General features: G+C 65.8%; 2 protein-coding genes across 5 annotated transcripts in view; one reads left to right on the top strand and one right to left on the bottom strand.

Annotated features, from left to right (window-relative positions):
* Window positions 1-2,279: 2,279 nt before the first annotated feature.
* LYPD3 (LY6/PLAUR domain containing 3) lies at window positions 2,280-8,465 on the bottom strand. Its single transcript, XM_074981110.1, has 5 exons — window positions 8,363-8,465; window positions 6,413-6,544; window positions 5,683-5,853; window positions 4,468-4,611; window positions 2,280-4,098 (listed from the first exon to the last, which is right to left on the bottom strand). The coding sequence occupies exons 1-5, from the start codon at window positions 8,427-8,429 to the stop codon at window positions 3,617-3,619; spliced, it is 996 nt and encodes a 331-aa protein (XP_074837211.1). The 5' UTR covers window positions 8,430-8,465; the 3' UTR covers window positions 2,280-3,616.
* Window positions 8,466-10,110: 1,645 nt separating this feature from the next.
* LOC142003811 (ly6/PLAUR domain-containing protein 5-like) overlaps window positions 10,111-27,821 on the top strand; it is a 38,254-nt gene continuing 20,543 nt past the window's right edge. The window contains exons 1-5 of one of the 4 annotated variants that reach the window (XM_074981102.1): window positions 10,111-10,214; window positions 13,239-13,417; window positions 13,791-13,922; window positions 14,095-14,271; window positions 14,627-14,773. In XM_074981102.1, coding sequence (XP_074837203.1) covers window positions 13,324-13,417; window positions 13,791-13,922; window positions 14,095-14,271; window positions 14,627-14,773 — 550 coding nt within the window. In that variant the 5' untranslated portion in view covers window positions 10,111-10,214; window positions 13,239-13,323. Of the gene's footprint in view, window positions 10,215-12,839; window positions 13,418-13,790; window positions 13,923-14,094; window positions 14,272-14,626; window positions 14,774-27,821 lie in introns of those variants that run through there. The other 3 variants (XM_074981103.1, XM_074981104.1, XM_074981101.1) reach the window with 3 other exon arrangements.

The raw sequence follows: 27,821 nt of genomic DNA, 5'->3' as shown, positions 1-27,821 counted from the left end.
CAGGCCAATGCTCAAACTGCAGAGCTCTTCCCCCTGCCCAGTGGCTATACAGGGGCAGCCAGTTGAGGGACAGGGCCAGGGGCTCCTGCAATGCCTCTCTGCAGCACCGAGCTCAGTGGGCCCTGACCCTGAGCAGGGGCCTGGCTGAACACCAGTGGCCATTTCCTAGCATGGCTGTGGCTGGAGATCAGGGCTGAGCTCTGGGCTGCATTGCGCCAGGCCCAGGCAGCGCTCAGGCTAAACAGGCAATGACTGGAAGGGGAAACTGAGGCAGCTGGCAGGGCTGAGCCATGGCCAGAGTCCCCTGTGCACGTGGTGGTACAGCTGGGGAGACCCCGGGGTCCTGGGCCCCCGTCTCCGGCCTTACGAGCTCACTTTGCCTGTCTTGCTCGGGCCCCTGCTGTGTGACTGAGTCAGGGACAGGCCCCAGGCTTCAGCCGTGGGGCATTAACCCCTCAGGTGCTGCAGGGAGGCCAGGCCCAAGCAGCATCTGCAGGAGCCTCTTCCTGCGAAGGGAGATAATTATCTGGCCATGTTGACATACGAGTGGAGCTGGGGGTTGCATTCAGCACACCGCTTCCTGTTGCTCTGGAGTCCCCTGGCTGGAGAGCGGCCAGGTTCCCCCTCCCCCCGAGAGCCCATATAGGGGCCTATCTGTGGCACACGCTGATGGGGAGCAGGATGGGGCCTTGGCATGCCAGCTCAGCACTGCCCTGTCCCAGGCCGGGCAGAGAGGGAGGGCACCCGGCAGCCCAAAGCAGGAGGCTGGATCCCAGCTGGGTCATTGGGCTGCAAGTGCCCTGAATTTACCTCAGCTGGGGGTCTGGTTTGGTAGACTGGAAAGCTGCACGCAGAGGGGAGCCCAGGGCTGGGTGAGCAGGGGGCTGCGGGGCGGGAGTGAGGGGCACCAGGAGAGCTGGGGGCTGTGGGTCAGGAGTGAGGGGCACCAGGAGAGCCGGGGGCTGTGGGTCAGGAGTGAGGGGCACCAGGAGAGCCGGGGGCTGCGGGGCGGGAGTGAGGGGCACCAGGAGAGCCGGGGGCTGTGGGTCAGGAGTGAGGGGCACCAGGAGAGCCGGGGGCTGCGGGGCGGGAGTGAGGGGCACCAGGAGAGCCGGGGGCTGCGGGGCGGGAGTGAGGGGCACCAGGAGAGCCGGGGGCTGCGGGGCGGGAGTGAGGGGCACGGCAGAGCTGTGGCGATGGCTCTCAGCCCTGGGAGAACAGCCCGTAGGGATCCTCGCCCCCCTGCGAACCCAGGGGTGCATCCCCAGCAGGCTGCAGCCATTCCCCCTGCCCCTGCCCACACTGGGCTGGCTTCTCTGCCCGGCTGCCCTGGCCTTGCACAGACTCAGCTGCTAACAGCTGCCTCGGGCAGGGACCAGCTCTTATCTCTCCTGTGCCAGCTGAGCCGAGCCGAGCCGGCTGCTGATACCCCTCGGGCAGTGGCTGCGCGTGAGGGTGCCGATGGGGAGATACCGTTCCCTGCAGCGAGGACTCTGATCCTGCTGATAGCGACGGCTGCATCGGGCGCTGGCTGTGACTGGCTGTGGGACCCGTGTGGTGCTGCCAGTTTCCCCACAGTGCTGGTGCTGCGCCCGCCCTGCATGTGTTGTGCCCCAGGCGGGGGCAGGCAGCACAGCCCGGGGGGGCCGGGCGGGGTGAGGGAAACGCTCTCTGGGGGCCTGGAGGCCAGGAAGATGGCCCCCTGCCTGGCTTTGCCATGCGCCCCTCCTGCCGTTTCAGGGCTGTGACAGGCACCCCCGCCTGCCCATCACTGTGGCCTCTGGGCACCCTGCAGGTCTGAGCCCTGGAACCCTTGCTGCCCCCTCCCCCACTTGTCTCCCAGGGAGCGGCATGCCCCGGCCCGTTGGAACCCAGGCGTCCGGGTTGGTGCTTTGTGACAAAGGAGCTGGTCCGGGCCCTGCTCCTGCCAGTGATCCCCGGGTGGCCTTGCTTCCAGCTGTCTCTGTGCCTCGGTTTCCCATCTGTAAAGTTGAGGCTAATCACTCTTGCCTATGTGGTATGTGCTTGCGGGAGGGACCCTGTCTGGCGTGACAGGGGCTGCGGGCCCAGTCCAGGGCATCCGTGCAGCTCTTGGCGTGATGGAGGCATGAGTCGGAAGTGGCACCCCCCAAGGGAGGAGAGTCATACACCCCCTTCCCTGCCCCGCTGGGAGCTGGTACGTTTTCCTTACAGGAGCAGGGCAGGGAGTTAAGGCAGCAGCGGACCCAGACGAATAATCAGCCCTCTCCCCCGCCCCAAACAGTGCTAGACCCTTTAACCACAGCTGCAGCCTGTTTATTGGTGACCCTTTAACGTGTCCCTGGGACTTCCCGGCCCCCTCCCCCAGCATCAGCTCTCGGGCTATTTACATGGGGAAGGGCAGCGGCATGGCTGGGAAAATGCCACCGAGATCCCTCACCCGCAGGCTCCAGGGCTGTGCTCGGCTGCAGGGTCAGGAAGTAAGGGGAATATCGCGCAGCGAGAGGGCTTCGTGGGGCAGAGGCTTTTGGTAGCAGGGACACCAGGCAGGAGGAGGCCCTGGGGCTGAGCCGGGGGAGAGGGCAGGACCCTCACTGGAGAAGCAGTCTCTTGTACGCCAGGGGGCTGAGAAGAGCCCATTGACCCCCTGCCCCCATCCGGGGCCGGCAGGGCTGGGGGAACCCCGTGGTCGGTGCTGGCAGGGGGAGGGACAAGCCCACCATGCCAGCTTGTGGTGGCATCTTCCAGCCGTGTGTGGGGAGGGTGAGGGGGAAGGGCACAGACTGGCTCTTCCTCCCCAGTGTCTGAGGGTCCCAATCCCAAGGGCCAGGACGTGCTCGAGCTGGCTCTCATGCCCGGGCATTGGGACCCGCCGCCATGTTGGCTGCAGACAAACTGGCCGCCCCGAAGGGATGGCTGCCACAGGCCAGCCTCCATGTGGGAGCAGCCTCAGGGCTTTGTGCTGGGCAGTGAAGCCCAAACAACGGCCAGCTGCATTGGCAGGGCAAAAAATACGCCGGGGCGAGGCTGTCGTGACCCTCCCCGGCCGGGGGCCGATCTCGGCCCTGTAGAAACAAGATGGCCGCCGCGCGCAGGCTGAGGAGAAGCCTGAATTCGTGGCACGGCCATGAGACGTGGCCTGTGCAAAGGGACAGCAAAGTGTCGGGCGTTCTTGGCACGGCCAGAGGGACGCTGCGCTCCCCTCACTGCATTGTGGCTCCAGGCTGCAACCAAACATGGCCGCCGCGAGCAGGGCAAACCAGTGGCCAAGATGGCTGCCCCGCGCAGGCCAACGGGAAGCCGGGGCTTGTGGTGGGGCCGTGAGGAGGGTTCCCTGCTGGAAATGTGTGAAGGGGACAACGGCACAAGGGCAGAGGCCTTAGAGGGCCGTCAGCCACACTGGGTCCAGCCCAAGGTGGCTGCCCTGGGGTGGCCAGAGGCGCGTGGGCAGGGCTCTGCCCTGGGGAGACGTGCCCGAACCCCACCCGGCACCGCCAGGCCAAAGATGGCCGCCACAGGCAGGCCGAAGCCTGGCTGGAGTTGAAGAAGGTGGGGGGAGGCTGGGCAGTGGAGCAGGGGTGGCAGCGAGGGAAACGGGGGGGTGAAGAGGCGGGGCAGTGTCTCATGCCACGTCCCTTCACAGGAGCCAGGCGGCCCCGAGCAAGAGCAGCCAGGCCGAGGCGCTCAGCCCCGCCACCCCCCCCTTCCCGCCCCCCTTCCCGCCCTCTTGCTGCTTGGCACCCGGGTACAGCCGCCGCTCGCCCTCCCCAGCTCTGCGGCTGTGATCCTCGTGCTCCGTGTGGTCCTCGTGCTCCGTGTGGTCCTCGTGCTCTGCGTGGTCCGTGTCATCCGGCTGTGGGATGATGGTGGTGGCCTTGGCCCTGGGGGCAGTGGCCAGGTCCGTGGCAGCGGTGGCCGTGGCGTTGGCCCGGTGGCCGGGCAGCACCTCCAGCCGGGGGATGTTGGGGGCGAAGAAGGTCTTGTTGGACAGGTCCCGGTTGCAGAGGCTGCCGGAGCAGCAGGAGCCCACCAGGCTGACCGCTGAGCTGCCCTTGGCCAGCTTGGTGCAGTCCTCGTCCTGCACGCAGCCCTTGATGGTGCGGATCAGCGAGATGTTGCCTGGGGGGATGGGATGGGGGGTCAGTGGGGCGCTGTGCCGGGGAACAGGTGGGCCTGCCCTGGGGCTGTTGGTGCTGCCCTCAACGAACCACCAGGGGGCGCTGTGCTGTGGACGGGACCCCCCCCGCCCCCCCGGCTGTCAGCTGGCCCCATTGCCGGGGGCGGGGGGAGCTGCCCTTTTGGAGGGGGGCACGCAAGGCCACGCAGGATTTGCAAAGATCTGCCAGGCCCTGGGCCCCCTGCAGTGATTGTACCCAGCTCCCCTGCCCCCGCCCCGCCTCCTGCCCCACTGGCGCCTCAGGGCTGCTGGGCTGCGGCCGTGCCCCACCCCAGAGGGGGCTGCCTCTGCCTGTCCCGCCCGGGCCTCACCGACTTGCATGGTGACGTTGCCGTGGAAGCAGCCCCGGTACCCGTCGTAGCACTTCACCACCATGGCGCTGTCGGGGGAGCAGGTCTCTTTGCTGCCGCAGCTGTAACACTCCAGCCCGTTGAGCACCCGGGCGCTCTCGTTTCCTGGGGGGGCAGCGCGGGAGCATCAGAACAGCCAGGCTGGGTCAGAGCAGGGGCCCATCCCGGCCAGCGGCGGGTGCCCCAGCGGGTGTGACCAGAGCAGGGAATGCACCAGTGATCCCTCCTGTCGCCCATTTCCCCACACCGGGTGGGATTCTATAGCCCTGTCATATCCCCCCTTTCCTCGGCTGAAATGTCCCCATTTTGTTCCTCTTCCCCTGAACAGCACCAGTGCGACCCCCTCCCCCTCGTGTCGCCTTTTCCGGTGTCAGGACCTCACTTTCTGAGACGAGGTGACCCCATCTGCACGCAGGGCTGAAGATGTGGGCGCACCTTGGGTTTGTGCAGCGCCAATAAGCTATTCTCCGCCTCATTCTCTAGCTCTTTCCTAACAATTCCCCGCGGTCTGGCTGCTTTTTGGTGGCTGCGGCACCTTGAGTGGCTGTTTTCAGAGAACTACCCCCAGGGCTCCAGAACAACAAGAAGTCCAGCAGCACCTTATCGACTGGCCGATATTTTGGAGCGTGAGCTTTCGTGGGCAGAGACCCACTTCGTCAGCCGCGTGAGTCCCAGGGTGTCTCTCTCCAGCGGGCAGGGAAATGAGCTCCCATCGTTTCGTGCTGGGAGCCAGGACTGCGTTTCCCATGGGCTTTACTTGACCTTCAGCTTCCTCTGCTCTCTGCTGCCCAGGCACTGAGCTCTGTGAGATCCTTTTGGAGCTCTTTGCTGCCGGCCTTGGCCATCGCCCTCCAGAGCAGTTCTGTATCAATCCACCAGTTTTGCCCCCTCACTGTTCACCCCCTTGTCCAGATCGTTTCCGAATGGGGCTAACAGGGCCGGTCCCAGCACAGACCCCCGGGGACGCCACCAGCTGCCTCTCTCCATTCTGAAACCTGGCCGCTATTCCCACCCTTCGCTTCCCGTCTTCTAACCGGGTGTCGGTCCCGGCGAGGCCCTTCCCTCTCGTCCCACGAGAGCTCCCTTGGCTTACCAGCCTCTGGGGAGGGGCCTTGTCCCCTTGAGGCCCCCCCACCCCACCCCACTCCACCCCACGTGCGCCCCAGGGGCCCTTACCTGTGGGCTTCAGGGCCATGGCCTGGATGTCGAGCTGCGAGTTGCAGCGGGTGCTGTTGCACTGGTGGAGCTGGGAGAAGGCGAAGATGCCGTGCAGCTCCACGCCCCGGTCATTGGTGCCTGGCATGCCCACGCCGCAGCCCTTCTCACCCACCAGGAACTGCCCATGGCCTGGGGAGGGAGCCCGGAGCTGAGAGCCGGGAGCACAGCTCCCCGGAAATGGAGACGGAACCCAAGAGTCCTGGCTCCAAAGCCCTCCCCCCATTCTAACTCCCCTCCCAGATCAGCAGTCGCAACCCAGGAGTCCGTCCCTCAACCCCCCGAGATCTAACCACTGGGCTCCCCTCCCAGAGGCAGGGAGAGAACCCAGGAGTCCAGCCTCCCCAACTCTCCTCCCAGACCTGAAGACAGAGCCCAGGCACCCTGGCCTGCAGCCCCTCCCCACTCTAATCACGGGGTCCCCCGGCTCTTCAGACCGGAGCACAGAACCAGGGCTCCTTCTAACTTTTCCCATCCATGTGCAGAATAAGTTTTCTGTGCACCAAGGCCTGTGCGGATGTGCACCACCCGTAGGAATGCACGCTGCTGGCCATGGGCAAGCTCCTAACTCGCCGGGCGGCCCCGACCCTCTCCCTGCGCTCAGCTGACAGGGAGCGCTGGACAGAAGCAGAACTGGCTCCTAGGTCTCCCTCAGCACCCGGGCTAGCCCCCACCCTGAGCGCCTACTCACTCCATTTCACAGCTGCCACGGTTTCCACACACACGGGGGAGCTGGCCGGGCACGAGATCGTCTTTATCTTCTCTGGCCTGCAGCCGCCGTCGCTGTGCTCCACACAGCTGTGGCAGTCCAGGGCCGTGGCTCCTGCACAGAAGGGAGGGGAAGGAATCCCTGTGAAGCCCTTGGGACGCTCTCAAAGCCACGTGTGCGCATTCCCTGGGGGTTTGTGCCCTGCTGTCTGCCGGGCGTCCTCGCCCGGTCACGTGAGTCTCACCTGCCTTTGCACTTCTGCTTTGCCACCTTTGCACTTCCCTGGGTGGATTCACACTTCTTGTGTCAGTCCGCCCATGCAGTTTTCACCTTTTGCCCCTGTTGTGTTGCACGCCAAAGGTCCCAGCGACATGACCGCTGATGTGCAAAGGTTGGTGGGACAGTGTGAACGTTAACTGCAAGCTTGCGAGGGAAAGGTGAAAATGAACATGGCACGTACAGTGAAACGTGACGCACGGCGTGCGCCGTTTCAACCTGCCCTTGCCATTTGGCTTGCTGGTTTTGGCCTTGTCCTGTGTTATTTTGTGTGTCTCGTGCCATGTACCTTGAGGTGCCGGTTTTCACCTGACACACATAACGTGGCAGGGTAGGTCGGACCCTTTCCTGGGTGATAGGTTTCCCCGTGTAATTCTCACGTCAACTGTCACCTGGCCTCTCCATGTGGATCATTCCCAGCACCCCCGCAGCAATGGGTCTGCCCGTGTTTCACGCCCCCGGGCACCTTTCGCACGAGTTTTAGCACGTGAGAAGTGTGCTCACGTTCCCTCTTCTCTGAGCCCTCTCTCTGTGATTTGCATGGTGAGTGGCCCGCTCCCACGCCTGCACTGTGATTCCCACGGTGAATTCGCAGCTCCCCTCCCCTTTGCACTGTGTTGTCTGGGCGCGTGCATGGCACGTCTGTCTTGTGCTGGTTCTCCCCTACCCGTGCATGGGTGGCTGTGTCAGCTCCGAAGCAGGGTGAGCTCACCCCAGGGTGAGGCTGGCGTCCCTGGGAGGAGTCCTCCCAGCTGGCACGGCGCCCCGGACCCATTCCAGGTGGAGCGACCTGTCCCGGCATGTTCAGCAGCTCCACTCCCGCCCCCAGTCCCACGACCCCCTCCCATTCCAGCAGAGTTCAGAGGCTACACCCAGCCCCAGACTGGGAGTCTCCTCTCTGCGGGTGGCCCCCAGACCCGATTCCCACCCGTGAGCCACCCAGCCCCCGGCTCTGGGGCTGCATTGGGACCGGTGCTCCCTGGGGGCGGCAGGGCCCCGGCCCCATTCCCCATCAGCCAGCCCTGTCCTGGGGCTGCATTGGGACCAGTGCTCCCTGGGGGGCAGGGCCCTGGCCCCATTCCCCATCAGCCAGCCCTGTCCTGGGGCTGCATTGGGACCGGTGCTCCCTGGGGGGCAGGGCCCTGGCCCCGTTCCCCATCAGCCAGCCCTGTCCTGGGGCTGCATTGGGACCGGTGCTCCCTGGGGGGCAGGGCCCTGGCCCCGTTCCCCATCAGCCAGCCCTGTCCTGGGGCTGCATTGGGACCGGTGCTCCCTGGGGGGCAGGGCCCTGGCCCCGTTCCCCATCAGCCAGCCCTGTCCTGGGGCTGCATTGGGACCGGTGCTCCCTGGGGGGCAGGGCCCTGGCCCCGTTCCCCATCAGCCAGCCCTGTCCTGGGGCTGCATTGGGACCGGTGCTCCCTGGGGGGCAGGGCCCTGGCCCCATTCCCCATCAGCCAGCCCCCAGAAGACACATAATTCATCCTCTCTAAGCCGGGTTCCCCACAGATGCAGCCAAGATGGAAGAACCCCATGCAGCCGCCCCAGCCCCAGCCCCAGGCCCAGGCCCAGCCAACCGCTCCCGTGTGGGGGGACCCAGGTCCTTTCCCTGGGGGGCTGCACCCCAGCCTGGCCCTGGGCAGCTCTCCAGCCCCGTACCTGTCAGGAGCAGCGCAGCTGCCAGAAGTGGCAGGGGGGTGGCTCGTGGGGGGCAGGGGGCTCCCATGGCTGCGTCTCCCTCCGCACCTGCAACGAGCCGAGTCCTCTGGCCTGTTCCCCGCTCTCCGGCTGCCTGCGCCGAGCTAAGATGATAAATAAGAGGAGACCGTTGGGGTGGGGCGTCCCCGCCTCCCTCCACACCCCACGCAGCCCCCGCAGCTTTGCTGCAGGCCCCAGGGAGGTTGGCTCCCTGGCGCGCCAGGGCCAGGGCGGCGGCTTTCTTGGGAACAGGCCCAGCCGGTCAGGGGAGCGGGCGCCGCCCCGGCGGGTGGCTTCCCGGCTGGGGGGGCCCCACAGGCGTCAGGGGAAAGTGCCCCCAGCCAGCTCCCCGTGGCACAGCGGCTGGTGCCGAGCCCTCTGCCCGCTCTGCTCCCTGGGGCACAGCTCACCCCGGCATGATGTCCTGACCCCACCCTGCTTCCTGCCCCATAGCGACCCCCTGCGGGCCCCCCACTCCGCTCCCTGGGGCACAGCTCACCCCGGCATGGTGTCCTGACCCCACCCTGCTTCCTGCCCCATAGCGACCCCCTGCGGGCCCCCCACTCCGCTCCCTGGGGCACAGCTCACCCCGGCATGATGTCCTGACCCCACCCTGTCCCCTGGGACACAGCGCCCCCTGCTGAGCCACCCTGCCCCACTCCCTGCCCCACAGCGCTCCTGCTGAGCGCCCCACCCTGCTCCTGTCACCATGGCATTTCCCTGCTGAGCCTCCTGCCCCACTGCCTGTGGCCTGGCGCCCTCACCGCCCCACTGGGCAAGGGGCACAGGGCTGGGACAGCGGCACATGGACTCGCCCCCCTCGTACCTGTGTCACTGCCCAGGGCGCTGAGCTCAGCCTGGCCCCGGCCCTGCCCTGGCGGAGTCATGGCACGTGCAGTGAACGCAGAGGTTCAGGTGTGGGGTGGCCGTACCCCCGGCTGGGGCTCCTCTAGCACAGGCTGGGCTGGTCACAGCAGGAGAGGGAGAGGGCTAAGCATTAGAGCGTGTGGGGCTGGGGACAGGGTGCCTGGGTCCCACTGCAGCCATGGGAGGGGAGTGGGGACTAGTGGTTAGAGCTGGGGACTGGGCCGGCGCGGTGTGCCGGGGGGGGTGCTGTGTGTGCTGTTAGGCAGCCCAACCCCCGGCCAGGCAGCTCCCCGCGTGGGCCCCAGTCCCAGCACACACGGCGCAGGAACAGGGGTGTGCGTGGGACAGTCCCGAGGCCAGACAAGCCACAGCTCCTCTCCCCGGCGTCCCAGCGGGAGCCCCTCCCTGCCCCGGCAGCGCCTGCGTCACGGTTTCTGGGGCTGGGGCGTGGGGAGCACAAGGCCCCCTTGTGCCAGGCTCAGGAACCAGGGAGCGGTCCCAGCCGGGGCTGGGACACGGGGCCCTTCCCCGTTAGGAGCACCAGGGCACAGACAGTGCCAGGGCTCTACAGCACTGCAAGGGTCTGTCCTTGGGAACTGGGGCTGGGTGACAGAGAGCAGGGAGATGGGGCTGGCAGCCCGGACTCCTGGGTTCTCTCTCTGGCTCTGGGAGGGAGTGGAGCCTAGTAGTTAGTGTGTGTGTGTGTGTGGGATGCGGGGTGCTAGGAGCCAGGACAGCTGGGTTTCCTCTCCAGCTGCTCTGGCTCATGTTCCGGAGCGGGCGGGGATGCAGGGCTGGGGCTGGACGTGGGGCTGGGCGGTTTTTCCCGAGCCCGAGAGCTGCTCTTAGGCAACAGCCTGACGTCTCCAGGAAGTGGCTGCTCCAGGCCTGGGCACAGAAGGCAGCGGAGCCCCAGGGCTGGGAGCGATTGCTGAGCTGCACCCAGGTACCCGCCACTCCTGTGGGTCCAGCTGCACCCCCAGCAGGGAGGGTGGGATCGGGAGGAGGGTGCAGGAGGTGCGGGGGGGGGGCCCTTCTCCAGGCTGGGCTGCTGGATGCAGCTGCAGTGGCCCCCGTGGGCTGCAGGCATCTGTGGGCCCCCCCCACCCACTCCACTCGGCTTATGGGCGTGGGAGCCTGGCAGCTCTGAGCTAATCCCTCCTGTCGGTGTCCTCCAGAGAGACCCCTGGGCCCAGCACTGGCTGCCACCCCCTGTGCGCCACTGAGCTGCCCTCTGCCTCCCCCCCCAGCCAGCTCAGGTACCCCCCCACGTCTGTCCCTTCGTCCGTCTGTCCATCCCCACTCACTCACTGCTCCACTTCCCCCCTCACTGTGGTGGTGCCTAGTCCTGGCTGCCCCCCCCTCTAATTCCCCAGGGTGTCCACAGACTCTGGGCTCTTGCCCCACGGTGTTGGGGGCCCCACAGCCCTGCGCCCCCCACCCCGGAGCACTGTGCAGCCGGCCTTGTACAGGAGGTTACTGGGCTTTGACCCCGGTCCAGGGGTGCTGGCCTGTGGGTCTGGGCTCCCCGGCGCCGCCCGGCTGAGTCTGCCCTGCCTGTCCCACAGCCCCTGTTACCCCCCAGCAGCCCCCTCCCCAGGCAACCAGCCTTGTTTGTGCCCCTCCCTTTGCCTTCCCTCTCCTCCCGCTGGGCAGGACACCGGGATCCTCTCCCCAAAGTCCCTTGTCCTCCCGCTGGCCAGGCCCAGCTGTGACACCTGCCAGGGTCTGCCGGGCACGGGGCACCCATCACTGGGGGCCCTGTTCTCCAGCCACTGGCCGGGGCCCCAGTTCCGGGCTGGTCCACCTGCCTCTGCCCTCCCTTCGTTACTCCGGTAACCCCTCGGGGACACCAAGTCCTGCCCCTCTGCTGCAAAGCTGCCGAGCCGCCTGTTACACAGATAAAATACACAGGATCTTACACACACACACACACACACACACACACTCACACACAGAGGATCTTACACACACACACACACAGGATCTTACACACACACCCCCAAGTGTTCTGCAGCTGCTCTATAGTTACCAGTCCTGATCGTGCCTGGAACCCGTGGCTTGAGTTCGCAGCTCATGGCAGCTAACTGGCCAGGAAGGCAGGGGCCGAGGAGGAGCCGGGTCTCTGTCACGCGTGCACTGATGCTCTTTGGTGGTGCAAGCAGAACATTACCCAGAGGTCTTCCCTTCTCACCCCTTCTTTTATAGGACCAGCAAAGCCATCCAGCAGCACTTTAAAGACCAACAAAATAATTTATTACGTGATGAGCTTTCGTGGGACAGACCCGCTTCTTCAGCCCATCCATAGCCAGACCTGAACAGACTCAATATTTAAGGCACAGAGGACCGAAAACAGTAATCAAAGTTGACAAATCAGGAAAAGATTAGCAAGGTGAGCAAATCAAAGAGTGGAGGGGCAGAAGGGGGGAGTCAAGAATTAGGTAAAGCCAAGTATGTAAAAGAGCCCCTATAATGAGCTAGAAAGTTGCTGTCCCAGTTCAAACCACTTCTTAATATGTCAAATTTGAATATAAAAGAGAATTCAGCAGCCTCTCTTTCCAAACGGCTGTGAAAGTTCATTTTCAGTAAAACACAGACTTTCAGGTCATTAACAGACTGGCCCACTCCATTAAAGTGCTGGCTGACAGGTTTGTGAATCAGGAGTGTTTTTATGTCTGTTTTATGCCCATTAATTCTTTGTCTAAGAGAGTTAGAAGTCTGTCCAATATACAAAGCATCTGGGCATTGTTGGCATATGATGACATGTATGATGTTAGATGAGGAACATGAGAATATGCCCGTGATTCTGTGATTAACCTGGTTAGGTCCAGTGATGGTATCTCCAGAATAGACATGTGGACAAAGTTGGCAACGGGTTTTGTTGCAAGGAAAAGTCCCAGGACTGGTGTTCCTGCGGTATAGACTGTGGCTGTTGGTGAGAATCCTCATAAGGTTGGGGGGTTGTCTGTAGGAGAGAACAGGCCTGTCACCTAGGGCCTTCTGGAGCGTGGCATCCTGGTTAAGGAGAGGTAGTAGGTCTTTTATAATGCGTTGCAGTGGTTTGAGTTGGGGGCTGTAAGTAATGACCAGTGGTGTTCTGTTCTTGGCTTTTTTGGGCCTATTCTGGAGTAGCTGGTCTCTGGGTATTCGTCTGGCCCTGTCGATTCTTTTTTTATTTTTCCTGGTGGGTGAATCTGGTTTATGAGTATTTGGTAGAGATCTTGTAGTTTTCGGTCTCTGTCAGTTGGGTCACAGCATTTTCACAGCTGTTTGGAAAGAGAGGCTACTGAACCCTCTTTTATATTCAACTTGGACCCATTAACACATGGTTTGAACTGGGATGGGAATTTTCTAGCTCATTGTAGGGGCTCTTTTACATATTTTCCTTTATCTAATTCTTGGCCTCCCCCTCCCTTCTGCCCTCTGCTCTCTGATTTGCTCACCTTAATAATATTTTTCTGATTTGTCAACCGTGATTACAATTTTTGGTTCTCTGTGCCTTAAATACTGAGTCTGTTCTGGTCTGGCTACGGATGGTCTGAAGAAGTGGGTCTGTCCCACGAAAGCTCATCACGTAATAAATTATTTTGTTTGTCTTTAAAGTGCTACTGGATGCCTTTGTTGTTTTGGTAATGTATGTACCAGCACGGCTCCCTCTCTGTTACTATTCAATTTAGGTCGAGTTTTGGTTTCAACAGAGCTTTACCAAATGGAGTGTGGGATCAAAGTGGATCCTTGGTTACAATATGGAGTCTGGTTTTGTCCTTAATGGTATTTATTGCAACATGACTTGAATTATAAATATAAATTACAAATATGAATTGATAACATTAGACTAATCCCATGTTCCTAGTTAATCTTATTATTTATTGCACAAAGAATTATTACAACATTACACACAGTTTCATTTTTCCTAAATACAATATTACAGTTTCCTTTTTTTTCCTACCAATGAACCCTACACTCCCAGGGGGTTAGAGCATAGGCCTCAGGGGCCCAGACTCCTGGGTCTTCAGCTCAGCTCCCCACCAGAGTGACCCCTTTCTTTGCGGGAAATGGGTCTGCCAGAGGAAATGCCCTCCTGTGACTTCAGGCAGGCCCCCAGGGGGGCGCTGCTCTGTTTCCTGCTGGCCGCTCTGCTTCTGCAAGGTACCGACCCCCGCTGGGTCCCCGGGTTACTGCTGGGGGCTGGGCTGGGACTCCCGGGTTGTACCTTAGCTCCAGGGGGAGAGTGGAGCTAATAGTTAGAGGGAGTCAGGACTCGGGTTCTTCCTGTGGCTCAGGGAAGGGCGTGGGGTCTAGTGGTTAGAGCTGGGGGGGGCAGGACTCCTGGGTTCTCTCTCTGGCTCAGGGAAGGTTGTGGGGTCTAGTGGTTAGAGTTGGGGAAGGGGCAGGACTCCTGGGCTCTCTCCGTGGCTCAGGGAAGGGCGTGGGCTGGGGGCATGGGGCACTGGGCTGGACGTGGGTAGAGCTGGGGGGGTGCAGGGCTCCTGGCCCTTCTCTCCCATCTCATCTCTTGCAGTGGCCGTCGGGCTGAAGTGCTACAGCTACACGGGCTCATTCACGGGCACCTTCTCCCTGGGCCCGGTGCCCACAGTGGAGTGTGGGCCGGCGCAGAACGTCTGTGGCGAGGGGCTGATCCGCCTGAGCATTGGTAATGGGGCGCTGGGCTGGGGGCTTCAGGGGTGGGGCTGGGGGCTTGGGGCGCTGGGCTGGGGACATGGGCGCCGGGGTGGGGGCCGGGGGGCCAGCGGGGGCGGCCGGGCACAGCGTGAGCCGACAGGGCCCGTGGAACTCACTCTCTGCTGGCGCGTCCCTGCCCCCAGGGGGCCCGAGGACAGCGACGGTGATTCACAAGGGCTGCTACATGGCAGAGACCCAGGACCTCAGCAGCAGCAGCCAGGGCGTCAACCTCCGCAGCTACACCCACAGCCGGTTGTGCAACCAGAGCCTCTGCAACAACCGGTACCAGAACAGCAGCCACATCCCGGCCTTCCCCACAGGTACCAGCCTCCTCCTCCGTGGGGCGCCGGCCCCAATCCGGCCCCCGGCATGGCACGGGCTGGCTCTGGGCGGGCAAAGGCTGTGGAGCCTTTTCCCTCCAGGGAGTGGCCCTGCAGCTGCCCAGGGGCAGGCGCGTGTCCCCTCTCGGGAGGGCCAGCCCTGATCCCCCCAGCTATGCAGGGTGCTGCGTGTGAAACGAGTTTGTGGGTCTCAGCTCCGGGCCGATCACGCCCCCCCTTTGGGCCAAGCGGTGTCCGATGAGGTTGGGTTTCCGGGTCTCCCTCATCCCGCTGTCCCCCCCCGTCCTTCCAGATGAGGGCTTGGTTCCTCACCCCTTCCTCTTCTCCCCCGCAGAGCCCCCCAGCAATGCCTCCACCAGCCTCCTCTGCTACACCTGTATTGGGACCACCCTGGAGAACTGCTCCCCCAGCCACGCCGAGCAGAGCCACTGCTACCACGACTCCGCCCGATGTTTCAACGGGACGTTCACAGCCACCATAGGTAGGGAGGGGCCGGTCTCAGTGCTGCCGGGCGGGAAAGCCCGGACTCCTGGGTCCCAGCACAGCAGGATCAGGGGTTGGGGCTTGGGAGCTTTCTCCTCTAGAGGCTGCCAGGCCTGACTTGGCTACAGGGTGCAGCCAGCTGGTTCGGAGGGGGCCTGGGGCCTTCCCCTCGCGGGCACCGGCCGTCTGGCTGGGTGGGTGGTGGGAGAGGGAGGGCCAGTCTGTGGAACTGGGCAGAAGCCTGAGCAGGCGCGAGGTGCTAGTGCCTGGGTGGGTGTGTCTAGGTGGCAGTGTGTGTGCCAGGGGCTGGCAGTGGTGGTGCACCGGGGGCTGGCAGTGGTGTGTGTGTTGGGGGCTGGCAGTGGTGGTGCACCGGGGGCTGGCAGTGGCGTGTGTGTCAGGGGCTGGCAGTGGTGTGTGTGTCGGGGGCTGGCAATGGTGGTGCACCGGGGGCTGGCAGTGGTGTGTGCGTCGGGGGCTGGCAGTGGTGGTGCACTGGGGGCTGGCAGTGGTGTGTGCGTCGGGGGCTGGCAGTGGTGGTGCGTCGGGGGCTGGCAGTGGTGTGTGTGTCAGGGGCTGGCAGTGGTGGTGCGTTGGGAGCTGGCACTGGACGTGTGTCGGGGGCTGGCAGTGGTGGTGCACTGGGAGTTGGCAGTGGTGTGTGTGTCGGGGGCTGGCAGTAGTGGTGCACTGGGAGTTGGCAGTGGTGGTGCACCAGGGGCTGGCAGTGGTGGTGCACCGGGAGCTGGCAGTGGTGTGTGTGTCGGGGGCTGGCAGTGGTAGTGCACTGGGAGTTGGCAGTGGTGGTGCACCAGGGGCTGGCAGTGGTGGTGCACTTGGGGCTGGCAGTGGTGTGTGCGTCGGGGTCTGGCAGTGGTGTGTGTGTCGGGGGCTGGCAGTGGTGGTGCGTCGGGGGCTGGCAGTGGTGGTGCACTGGGGGCTGGCAGTGGTGTGTGCGTCGGGGGCTAGCAGTGGTGGTGCGTCAGGGACTGGCAGTGGTGTGTGCGTCAGGGGCTGGCAGTGGTGGTGCACTGGGGGCTGGCAGTGGTGTGTGCGTCGGGGGCTGGCAGTGGTGTGTGCGTTGGGGGCTGGCAGTGGTGGTGCGTCAGGGGCTGGCAGTGGCATGTGTGTCAGGGGCTGGCAGTGGTGGTGCATCGGGGGCTGGCAGTGGTGTGTGTGTCGGGGGCTGGCAGTGGTGGTGCGTCGGGGGCTGGCAGTGGTGTGTGTGTCAGGGGCTGGCAGTGGTGGTGCATCGGGGGCTGGCAGTGGTGTGTGTGTCGGGGGCTGGCAGTGGTGGTGCGTCGGGGGCTGGCAGTGGTGTGTGTGTTGGGGCCTGGCAGTGGAGTGTGTGTCGGGGGCTGGCAGTGGTGGTGCGTTGGGGGCTGGCAGTGGTGTGTCTGTCTGGGGCTGGCAGTGGTGGTGCATCGGGGGCTGGCAGTGGTGTGTGTGTTGGGGGCTGGCAGTGGCGTGTGCGTCGGGGGCTGGCAGTGGTGGTGCGTCGGGGGCTGGCAGTGGTGTGTGTGTTGGGGGCTGGCAGTGGTGTGTGTGTCGGGGGCTGGCAGTGGTGGTGCGTTGGGATCTGGCACTGGAGGTGTGTCAGGGGCTGGCAGTGGTGGTGCACTGGGAGTTGGCAGTGGTGTGTGTGTCGGGGGCTGGCAGTAGTGGTGCACCGGGAGCTGGCAGTGGTGTGTGTGTCGGGGGCTGGCAGTGGTAGTGCACTGGGAGTTGGCAGTGGTGGTGCACCAGGGGCTGGCAGTGGTGGTGCACTGGGGGCTGGCAGTGGTGTGTGTGTCGGGGACTGGCAGTGGTGTGTGCGTCGGGGGCTGGCAGTGGTGGTGCGTTGGGAGCTGGCACTGGACGTGTGTCGGGGGCTGGCAGTGGTGGTGCACTGGGAGTTGGCAGTGCTGTGTGTGTCGGGGGCTGGCAGTAGTGGTGCACTGGGAGTTGGCAGTGGTGGTGCACCAGGGGCTGGCCGTGGTGTTGCACCGGGAGGTGGCAGTGGTGTGTGTGTCGGGGGCTGGCAGTGGTAGTGCACTGGGAGTTGGCAGTGGTGGTGCACCAGGGGCTGGCAGTGGTGGTGCACTTGGGGCTGGCAGTGGTGTGTGCGTCGGGGTCTGGCAGTGGTGTGTGTGTCGGGGGCTGGCAGTGGTGGTGCACCGGGGGCTGGCAGTTGTGGTGCGTCGGGGGCTGGCAGTGGTGTGTGCGTCGGGGGCTGGCAGTGGTGGTGCACTGGGGGCTGGCAGTGGTGTGTGCGTCGGGGGCTGGCAGTGGTGGTGCGTCAGGAGCTGGCAGTGGTGTGTGCGTCGGGGGCTGGCAGTGGTGTGTGCGTCGGGGGCTGGCAGTGGTGGTGCGTCGGGGGCTGGCAGTGGCGTGTGTGTCAGAGGCTGGCAGTGGTGTGTGTGTCGGGGGCTGGCAGTGGTGGTGCGTTGGGGGCTGGCAGTGGTGTGTGTGTCTGGGGCTGGCAGTGGTGGTGCATCGGGGGCTGGCAGTGGTGTGTGTATTGGGGGCTGGCAGTGGTGTGTGTGTCGGGGGCTGGCAGTGGTGGTGCGTCGGGGGCTGGCAGTGGTGTGTGTGTTGGGGGCTGGCAGTGGAGTGTGTGTCAGGGGCTGGCAGTGGTGGTGCCTTGGGAGCTGGCACTGGAGGTGTGTCGGGGGCTGGCAGTGGTGGTGCACTGGGAGTTGGCAGTGGTGTGTGTGTCGGGGGCTGGCAGTAGTGGTGCACTGGGAGTTGGCAGTGGTGGTGCACCAGGGGCTGGCCGTGGTGTTGCACCGGGAGGTGGCAGTGGTGTGTGTGTCGGGGGCTGGCAGTGGTAGTGCACTGGGAGTTGGCAGTGGTGGTGCACTGGGGGCTGGCAGTGGTGTGTGTGTCGGGGGCTGGCAGTGGTGGTGCACCGGGGGCTGGCAGTGGTGGTGCACTGGGGGCTGGCAGTGGTGGTGCACCGGGAGCTGGCAGTGGTGTGTGTGTCGGGGGCTGGCAGTGGTAGTGCACTGGGAGTTGGCAGTGGTGGTGCACCAGGGGCTGGCAGTGGTGGTGCACTTGGGGCTGGCAGTGGTGTGTGCGTCGGGGTCTGGCAGTGGTGTGTGTGTCGGGGGCTGGCAGTCGTGGTGCACCGGGGGCTGGCAGTGGTGGTGCGTCGGGGGCTGGCAGTGGTGTGTGCGTCGGGGGCTGGCAGTGGTGGTGCACTGGGGGCTGGCAGTGGTGTGTGCGTCGGGGGCTGGCAGTGGTGGTGCGTCAGGGGCTGGCAGTGGTGTGTGCGTCGGGGGCTGGCAGTGGTGGTGCACTGGGGGCTGGCAGTGGTGTGTGCGTCGGGGGCTGGCAGTGGTGTGTGCGTCGGGGGCTGGCAGTGGCATGTGTGTCAGGGGCTGGCAGTGGTGGTGCGTCGGGGGCTGGCAGTGGTGTGTGTGTCGGGGGCTGGCAGTGGTGGTGCGTCGGGGGCTGGCAGTGGTGTGTGTGTTGGGGGCTGGCAGTGGTGTGTGTGTCGGGGGCTGGCAGTGGTGGTGCGTTGGGGGCTGGCAGTGATGTGTGTGTCTGGGGCTGGCAGTGGTGGTGCATCGGGGGCTGGCAGTGGTGTGTGTGTTGGGGGCTGGCAGTGGTGTGTGTGTCGGGGGCTGGCAGTGGTGGTGCGTCGGGGGCTGGCAGTGGTGTGTGTGTTGGGGGCTGGCAGTGGTGTGTGTGTCGGGGGCTGGCAGTGGTGGTGCCTTGGGAGCTGGCACTGGAGGTGTGTCGGGGGCTGGCAGTGGTGGTGCTCTGGGAGTTGGCAGTGGTGTGTGTGTCGGGGGCTGGCAGTAGTGGTGCACTGGGAGTTGGCAGTGGTGGTGCACCAGGGGCTGGCCGTGGTGTTGCACCGGGAGCTGGCAGTGGTGTGTGTGTCAGGGGCTGGCAGTGGTAGTGCACTGGGAGTTGGCAGTGGTGGTGCACTGGGGGCTGGCAGTGGTGTGTGTGTCGGGGGCTGGCAGTGGTGGTGCACCGGGGGCTGGCAGTGGTGGTGCGTCGGGGGCTGGCAGTGGTGTGTGTGTCAGGGGCTGGCAGTGGTGGTGCACCAGGGGCTGGCAGTGGTGTGTGTGTCGGGGGCTGGCAGTGGTAATGCACTGGGGGCTGGCAGTTGTGGTGCATCGGGGGCTGGCAGTGGTGTGTGTGTCAGGGGCTGGCAGTGGTAGTGCACTGGGAGTTGGCAGTGGTGGTGCACCAGGGGCTGGCAGTGGTGGTGCACTGGGGGCTGGCAGTGGTGGTGCACCGGGGTCTGGCAGTGGCGTGTGTGTCAGGGGCTGGCAGTGGTGTGTGCGTCGGGGGCTGGCAATGGTGGTGCACCGGGGGCTGGCAGTGGTGTGTGCGTCAGGGGCTGGCAGTGGTGGTGCACTGGGGGCTGGCAGTGCTGTGTGCGTCAGGGGCTGGCAGTGGTGTGTGCGTCGGGGGCTGGCAGTGGTGGTGCGTCGGGGGCTGGAAGTGGTGGTGCGTCAGGGGCTGGCAGTGGTGGTGCGTTGGGGGCTGGCAGTGGCATGTGTGTCAGGGGCTGGCAGTGGTGGTGCACCGGGGGCTGGCAGTGGTGTGTGTGTCAGGGGCTGGCAGTGGTGTGTGTGTCGGGGGCTAGCAGTGGTGGTGCACTGGGAGTTGGCAGTGGTGGTGCACCAGGGGCTGGCAGTGGTGGTTCACCGGGAGCTGGCAGTGGTGTGTGTGTCGGGGGCTGGCAGTGGTAGTGCACTGGGAGTTGGCAGTGGTGGTGCACCAGGGGCTGGCAGTGGTGGTTCACTGGGGGCTGGCAGTGGTGTGTGCGTCGGGGTCTGGCAGTGGTGTGTGTGTCGAGGGCTGGCAGTGGTGGTGCACCACGGGCTGGCAGTGGTGGTGCACCACGGGCTGGCAGTGGTGGTGCACTGGGGGCTGGCAGTGGTGGTGCGTCGGGGGCTGGCAGTGGTGTGTGCGTCGTGGGCTGGCAGTGGTGGTGCACGGGGGGTGGCAGTGGTGTGTGCATCAGGGGCTGGCAGTGGTGGTGCGTCAGGGGCTGGCAGTGGTGTGTGCGTCCGGGGCTTGCAGTGGTGGTGCGCTGGGGGCTGGCAGTGGTGTGTGCGTCGGGGGCTGGCAGTGGTGGTGCACTGGGGGCTGGCAGTGGTGTGTGCGTCGGGGGCTGGCAGTGGTTGTGCGTCAGGGGCTGGCAGTGGCGTGTGTGTCAGGGGCTGGCAGTGGTGGTGCGTTGGGGGCTGGCAGTGGTGTGTGTGTCAGGGGCTGGCAGTGGTGTGTGTGTCGGGGGCTGGCAGTGGTGGTGCGTCGGGGGCTGGCAGTGGTGGTGCACTGGGGGCTGGCAGTGGTGTGTGCGTCGGGGGCTAGCAGTGGTGGTGCGTCAGGGACTGGCAGTGGTGTGTGCGTCAGGGGCTGGCAGTGGTGGTGCACTGGGGGCTGGCAGTGGTGTGTGCGTCGGGGGCTGGCAGTGGTGTGTGCGTTGGGGGCTGGCAGTGGTGGTGCGTCAGGGGCTGGCAGTGGCATGTGTGTCAGGGGCTGGCAGTGGTGGTGCATCGGGGGCTGGCAGTGGTGTGTGTGTCGGGGGCTGGCAGTGGTGGTGCGTCGGGGGCTGGCAGTGGTGTGTGTGTTGGGGCCTGGCAGTGGAGTGTGTGTCGGGGGCTGGCAGTGGTGGTGCGTTGGGGGCTGGCAGTGGTGTGTCTGTCTGGGGCTGGCAGTGGTGGTGCATCGGGGGCTGGCAGTGGTGTGTGTGTTGGGGGCTGGCAGTGGCGTGTGCGTCGGGGGCTGGCAGTGGTGGTGCGTCGGGGGCTGGCAGTGGTGTGTGTGTTGGGGGCTGGCAGTGGTGTGTGTGTCGGGGGCTGGCAGTGGTGGTGCGTTGGGATCTGGCACTGGAGGTGTGTCAGGGGCTGGCAGTGGTGGTGCACTGGGAGTTGGCAGTGGTGTGTGTGTCGGGGGCTGGCAGTAGTGGTGCACCGGGAGCTGGCAGTGGTGTGTGTGTCGGGGGCTGGCAGTGGTAGTGCACTGGGAGTTGGCAGTGGTGGTGCACCAGGGGCTGGCAGTGGTGGTGCACTGGGGGCTGGCAGTGGTGTGTGTGTCGGGGACTGGCAGTGGTGTGTGCGTCGGGGGCTGGCAGTGGTGGTGCGTTGGGAGCTGGCACTGGACGTGTGTCGGGGGCTGGCAGTGGTGGTGCACTGGGAGTTGGCAGTGCTGTGTGTGTCGGGGGCTGGCAGTAGTGGTGCACTGGGAGTTGGCAGTGGTGGTGCACCAGGGGCTGGCCGTGGTGTTGCACCGGGAGGTGGCAGTGGTGTGTGTGTCGGGGGCTGGCAGTGGTAGTGCACTGGGAGTTGGCAGTGGTGGTGCACCAGGGGCTGGCAGTGGTGGTGCACTTGGGGCTGGCAGTGGTGTGTGCGTCGGGGTCTGGCAGTGGTGTGTGTGTCGGGGGCTGGCAGTCGTGGTGCACCGGGGGCTGGCAGTGGTGGTGCGTCGGGGGCTGGCAGTGGTGTGTGCGTCGGGGGCTGGCAGTGGTGGTGCACTGGGGGCTGGCAGTGGTGTGTGCGTCGGGGGCTGGCAGTGGTGGTGCGTCAGGGGCTGGCAGTGGTGTGTGCGTCGGGGGCTGGCAGTGGTGGTGCACTGGGGGCTGGCAGTGGTGTGTGCGTCGGGGGCTGGCAGTGGTGTGTGCGTCGGGGGCTGGCAGTGGCGTGTGTGTCAGGGGCTGGCAGTGGTGGTGCGTCGGGGGCTGGCAGTGGTGTGTGTGTCGGGGGCTGGCAGTGGTGGTGCGTCGGGGGCTGGCAGTGGTGTGTGTGTTGGGGGCTGGCAGTGTTGTGTGTGTCGGGGGCTGGCAGTGGTGGTGCGTTGGGGGCTGGCAGTGATGTGTGTGTCTGGGGCTGGCAGTGGTGGTGCATCGGGGGCTGGCAGTGGTGTGTGTGTCGGGGGCTGGCAGTGGTGTGTGTGTCGGGGGCTGGCAGTGGTGGTGCGTCGGGGGCTGGCAGTGGTGTGTGTGTTGGGGGCTGGCAGTGGTGTGTGTGTCGGGGGCTGGCAGTGGTGGTGCCTTGGGAGCTGGCACTGGAGGTGTGTCGGGGGCTGGCAGTGGTGGTGCTCTGGGAGTTGGCAGTGGTGTGTGTGTCGGGGGCTGGCAGTAGTGGTGCACTGGGAGTTGGCAGTGGTGGTGCACCAGGGGCTGGCCGTGGTGTTGCACCGGGAGCTGGCAGTGGTGTGTGTGTCAGGGGCTGGCAGTGGTAGTGCACTGGGAGTTGGCAGTGGTGGTGCACTGGGGGCTGGCAGTGGTGTGTGTGTCGGGGGCTGGCAGTGGTGGTGCACCGGGGGCTGGCAGTGGTGGTGCACTGGGGGCTGGCAGTGGTGGTGCGTCGGGGGCTGGCAGTGGTGTGTGTGTCAGGGGCTGGCAGTGGTAGTGCACTGGGAGTTGGCAGTGGTGGTGCACCAGGGGCTGGCAGTGGTGGTGCACTGGGGGCTGGCAGTGGTGGTGCACCGGGGTCTGGCAGTGGCGTGTGTGTCAGGGGCTGGCAGTGGTGTGTGCGTCGGGGGCTGGCAATGGTGGTGCACCGGGGGCTGGCAGTGGTGTGTGCGTCAGGGGCTGGCAGTGGTGGTGCACTGGGGGCTGGCAGTGCTGTGTGCGTCAGGGGCTGGCAGTGGTGTGTGCGTCGGGGGCTGGCAGTGGTGGTGCGTCGGGGGCTGGAAGTGGTGGTGCGTCAGGGGCTGGCAGTGGTGGTGCGTTGGGGGCTGGCAGTGGCATGTGTGTCAGGGGCTGGCAGTGGTGGTGCACCGGGGGCTGGCAGTGGTGTGTGTGTCAGGGGCTGGCAGTGGTGTGTGTGTCGGGGGCTAGCAGTGGTGGTGCACTGGGAGTTGGCAGTGGTGGTGCACCAGGGGCTGGCAGTGGTGGTTCACCGGGAGCTGGCAGTGGTGTGTGTGTCGGGGGCTGGCAGTGGTAGTGCACTGGGAGTTGGCAGTGGTGGTGCACCAGGGGCTGGCAGTGGTGGTTCACCGGGAGCTGGCAGTGGTGTGTGTGTCGAGGGCTGGCAGTGTTGGTGCACCACGGGTTGGCAGTGGTGGTGCACTGGGGGCTGGCAGTGGTGGTGCGTCGGGGGCTGGCAGTGGTGTGTGCGTCGTGGGCTGGCAGTGGTGGTGCACGGGGGGTGGCAGTGGTGTGTGCATCAGGGGCTGGCAGTGGTGGTGCGTCAGGGGCTGGCAGTGGTGTGTGCGTCCGGGGCTTGCAGTGGTGGTGCGCTGGGGGCTGGCAGTGGTGTGTGCGTCGGGGGCTGGCAGTGGTGGTGCACTGGGGGCTGGCAGTGGTGTGTGCGTCGGGGGCTGGCAGTGGTTGTGCGTCAGGGGCTGGCAGTGGCGTGTGTGTCAGGGGCTGGCAGTGGTGGTGCGTTGGGGGCTGGCAGTGGTGTGTGTGTCAGGGGCTGGCAGTGGTGTGTGTGTCGGGGGCTGGCAGTGGTGTGTGTGTCGGGGGCTGGCAGTGGTGGTGCGTCGGGGGCTGGCAGTGGTGTGTGCGTTGGGGGCTGGCAGTGGTGTGTGTGTCGGGGGCTGGCAGTGGTGGTGCGTTGGGAGCTGGCACTGGAGGTGTGTCGGGGGCTGGCAGTGGTGGTGCACTGGGAGTTGGCAGTGGTGTGTGTGTCGGGGGCTGGCAGTAGTGGTGCACTGGGAGTTGGCAGTGGTGGTGCACCAGGGGCTGGCAGTGGTGGTGCACCGGGAGCTGGCAGTGGTGTGTGTGTCAGGGGCTGGCAGTGGTAGTGCACTGGGAGTTGGCAGTGGTGGTGCACCAGGGGCTGGCAGTGGTGGTGCACTTGGGGCTGGCAGTGGTGTGTGCATCGGGGGCTGGCAGTGGTGTGTGTGTCAGGGGCTGGCAGTGGTGGTGCGTCGGGGGCTGGCAGTGGTGGTGCGTCGGGGGCTGGCAGTGGTGTGTGCGTCGGGGGCTGGCAGTGGTGGTGCACTGGGGGCTGGCAGTGGTGTGTGCGTCGGGGGCTGGCAGTGGTGGTGCATCAGGGGCTGGCAGTGGTGTGTGTGTCGGGGGCTGGCAGTGGTGGTGCACTGGGGGCTGGCAGTGGTGTGTGCGTCGGGGGCTGGCAGTGGCGTGTGTGTCGGGCTGGCAGTGGTGGTGCGTCGGGGGCTGGCAGTGGTGGTGCACTGGGAGTTGGCAGTGGTGTGTGTGTCGGGGGCTGGCAGTAGTGGTGCACTGGGAGTTGGCAGTGGTGGTGCACCAGGGGCTGGCCGTGGTGTTGCACCGGGAGCTGGCAGTGGTGTGTGTGTCTGGGGCTGGCAGTGGTGGTGCACTGGGGGCTGGCAGTGGTGGTGCACCGGGGTCTGGCAGTGGCGTGTGTGTCAGGGGCTGGCAGTGGTGTGTGCGTCGGGGGCTGGCAATGGTGGTGCACCGGGGGCTGGCAGTGGTGTGTGCGTCAGGGGCTGGCAGTGGTGGTGCACTGGGGGCTGGCAGTGCTGTGTGCGTCAGGGGCTGGCAGTGGTGTGTGCGTCGGGGGCTGGCAGTGGTGGTGCGTCGGGGGCTGGAAGTGGTGGTGCGTCAGGGGCTGGCAGTGGTGGTGCGTCGGGGGCTGGCAGTGGTGTGTGCATCAGGGGCTGGCAGTGGTGGTGCGTCAGGGGCTAGCAGTGGTGTGTGCGTCCGGGGCTTGCAGTGCTGGTGCGCTGGGGGCTGGCAGTGGTGTGTGCGTCGGGGGTGGCAGTGGTGGTGCGTTGGGGGCTGGCAGTGGCGTGTGTGTCAGGAGCTGGCAGTGGTGGTGCACCGGGGGCTGGCAGTGGTGTGTGTGTCAGGGGCTGGCAGTGGTGTGTGTGTCGGGGGCTAGCAGTGGTGGTGCACTGGTAGTTGGCAGTGGTGGTGCACCAGGGGCTGGCAGTGGTGGTGCACCGGGAGCTGGCAGTGGTGTGTGTGTCGGGGGCTGGCAGTGGTAGTGCACTGGGAGTTGGCAGTGGTGGTGCACCAGGGGCTGGCAGTGGTGGTTCACTGGGGGCTGGCAGTGGTGTGTGCGTCGGGGTCTGGCAGTGGTGTGTGCGTCGGGGGCTGGCAGTGGTGGTGCGTCGGGGGCTGGCAGTGGTGTGTGCGTCGGGGGCTGGCAGTGGTGGTGCACGGGGGGCTGGCAGTGGTGTGTGCATCAGGGGCTGGCAGTGGTGGTGAGTCAGGGGCTGGCAGTGGTGTGTGTGTCCGGGGCTTGCAGTGGTGGTTCGCTGGGGGCTGGCAGTGGTGTGTGCGTCGGGGGCTGGCAGTGGTGGTGCACTGGGGGCTGGCAGTGGTGTGTGCGTCGGCGGCTGGCAGTGGTTGTGCGTCAGGGGCTGGCAGTGGCGTGTGTGTCAGGGGCTGGCAGTGGTGGTGCACCGGGAGCTGGCAGTGGTGTGTGTGTCGGGGGCTGGCAGTTGTAGTGCACTGGGAGTTGGAAGTGGTGGTGCACCAGGGGCTGGCAGTGGTGGTGCACTGGGGGCTGGCAGTGGTGGTGCACCGGGGTCTGGCAGTGGCGTGTGTGTCAGGGGCTGGCAGTGGTGTGTGCGTTGGGGGCTGGCAATGGTGGTGCACCGGGGGCTGGCAGTGGTGTGTGCGTCAGGGGCTGGCAGTGGTGGTGCACTGGGGGCTGGCAGTGGTGTGTGCGTCAGGGGCTGGCAGTGGTGTGTGCGTCGGGGGCTGGCAGTGGTGGTGCGTCGGGGGCTGGAAGTGGTGGTGCGTCAGGGGCTGGCAGTGGTGGTGCGTTGGGGGCTGGCAGTGGCGTGTGTGTCAGGGGCTGGCAGTGGTGGTGCACCGGGGGCTGGCAGTGGTGTGTGTGTCAGGGGCTGGCAGTGGTGTGTGTGTCAGGGGCTAGCAGTGGTGGTGCACTGGGAGTTGGCAGTGGTGGTGCACCAGTGGCTGGCAGTGGTGGTGCACCGGGAGCTGGCAGTGGTGTGTGTGTCGGGGGCTGGCAGTGGTAGTGCACTGGGAGTTGGCAGTGGTGGTGCACCAGGGGCTGTCAGTGGTGGTTCACTGGGGGCTGGCAGTGGTGGTGCACCAGGGGCTGGCAGTGGTGGTGCACTGGGGGCTGGCAGTGGTGGTGCGTCGGGGGCTGGCAGTTGTGTGTGCGTCGGGGGCTGGCAGTGGTGGTGCACGGGGCGCTGGCAGTGGTGTGTGCATCAGGGGCTGGCAGTGGTGGTGCGTCAGGGGCTGGCAGTGGTGTGTGCATCCGGGGCTTGCAGTGGTGGTGCGTTGGGGGCTGGCAGTGGTGTGTGCGTTGGGGGCTGGCAGTGTTGTGTGCGTCGGGGGCTGGCAGTGGTGTGTGCGTCGGGGGCTGGCAGTGGTGGTGCACTGGGGGCTGGCAGTGGTGTGTGCGTCGGGGGCTGGCAGTGGTGGTGCATCAGGGGCTGGCAGTGGTGTGTGTGTCGGGGGCTGGCAGTGGTGGTGCACTGGGGGCTGGCAGTGGTGTGTGCGTCGGGGGCTGGCAGTGGTGTTTGCGTCGGGGGCTGGCAGTGGCGTGTGTGTCGGGCTGGCAGTGGTGGTGCGTCGGGGGCTGGCAGTGGTGGTGCACTGGGAGTTGGCAGTGGTGTGTGTGTCGGGGGCTGGCAGTAGTGGTGCACTGGGAGTTGGCAGTGGTGGTGCACCAGGGGCTGGCCGTGGTGTTGCACCGGGAGCTGGCAGTGGTGTGTGTGTCGGGGGCTGGCAGTGGTGGTGCACTGGGGGCTGGCAGTGGTGGTGCACCGGGGTCTGGCAGTGGCGTGTGTGTCAGGGGCTGGCAGTGGTGTGTGCGTCGGGGGCTGGCAATGGTGGTGCACCGGGGGCTGGCAGTGGTGTGTGCGTCAGGGGCTGGCAGTGGTGGTGCACTGGGGGCTGGCAGTGCTGTGTGCGTCAGGGGCTGGCAGTGGTGTGTGCGTCGGGGGCTGGCAGTGGTGGTGCGTCGGGGGCTGGAAGTGGTGGTGCGTCAGGGGCTGGCAGTGGTGGTGCGTCGGGGGCTGGCAGTGGTGTGTGCATCAGGGGCTGGCAGTGGTGGTGCGTCAGGGGCTAGCAGTGGTGTGTGCGTCCGGGGCTTGCAGTGGTGGTGCGCTGGGGGCTGGCAGTGGTGTGTGCGTCGGGGGTGGCAGTGGTGGTGCGTTGGGGGCTGGCAGTGGCGTGTGTGTCAGGGGCTGGCAGTGGTGGTGCACCGGGGGCTGGCAGTGGTGTGTGTGTCAGGGGCTGGCAGTGGTGTGTGTGTCGGGGGCTAGCAGTGGTGGTGCACTGGTAGTTGGCAGTGGTGGTGCACCAGGGGCTGGCAGTGGTGGTGCACCGGGAGCTGGCAGTGGTGTGTGTGTCGGGGGCTGGCAGTGGTAGTGCACTGGGAGTTGGCAGTGGTGGTGCACCAGGGGCTGGCAGTGGTGGTTCACTGGGGGCTGGCAGTGGTGTGTGCGTCGGGGTCTGGCAGTGGTGTGTGCGTCGGGGGCTGGCAGTGGTGGTGCGTCGGGGGCTGGCAGTGGTGTGTGCGTCGGGGGCTGGCAGTGGTGGTGCACGGGGGGCTGGCAGTGGTGTGTGCATCAGGGGCTGGCAGTGGTGGTGCGTCAGGGGCTGGCAGTGGTGTGTGTGTCCGGGGCTTGCAGTGGTGGTGCGCTGGGGGCTGGCAGTGGTGTGTGCGTCGGGGTCTGGCAGTGGTGTGTGTGTCGGGGGCTGGCAGTGGTGGTGCACCAGGGGCTGGCAGTGGTGGTGCACTGGGGGCTGGCAGTGGTGGTGCGTCGGGGGCTGGCAGTGGTGTGTGCGTCGGGGGCTGGCAGTGGTGGTGCACGGGGCGCTGGCAGTGGTGTGTGCATCAGGGGCTGGCAGTGGTGGTGCGTCAGGGGCTGGCAGTGGTGTGTGCATCCGGGGCTTGCAGTGGTGGTGCGTTGGGGGCTGGCAGTGGTGTGTGCGTTGGGGGCTGGCAGTGTTGTGTGCGTCGGGGGCTGGCAGTGGTGGTGCGTTGGGGGCTGGCAGTGGCGTGTGTGTCAGGGGCTGGCAGTGGTGGTGCACCGGGGGCTGGCAGTGGTGTGTGTGTCAGGGGCTGGCAGTGGTGTGTGTGTCGGGGGCTGGCAGTGGTGGTGCACTGGGAGTTGGCAGTGGTGGTGCACCAGGGGCTGGCAGTGGTGGTGCACCGGGAGCTGGCAGTGGTGTG

Source organism: Carettochelys insculpta, chromosome 30 (genome assembly GCF_033958435.1).
Source record: "Carettochelys insculpta isolate YL-2023 chromosome 30, ASM3395843v1, whole genome shotgun sequence".
In the NCBI taxonomy this organism is placed as follows: Eukaryota; Metazoa; Chordata; order Testudines; family Carettochelyidae; genus Carettochelys; species Carettochelys insculpta.
Note: the sequence above shows the minus strand (reverse complement) of the source record. Positions and strands in the feature narration are given on the sequence as shown.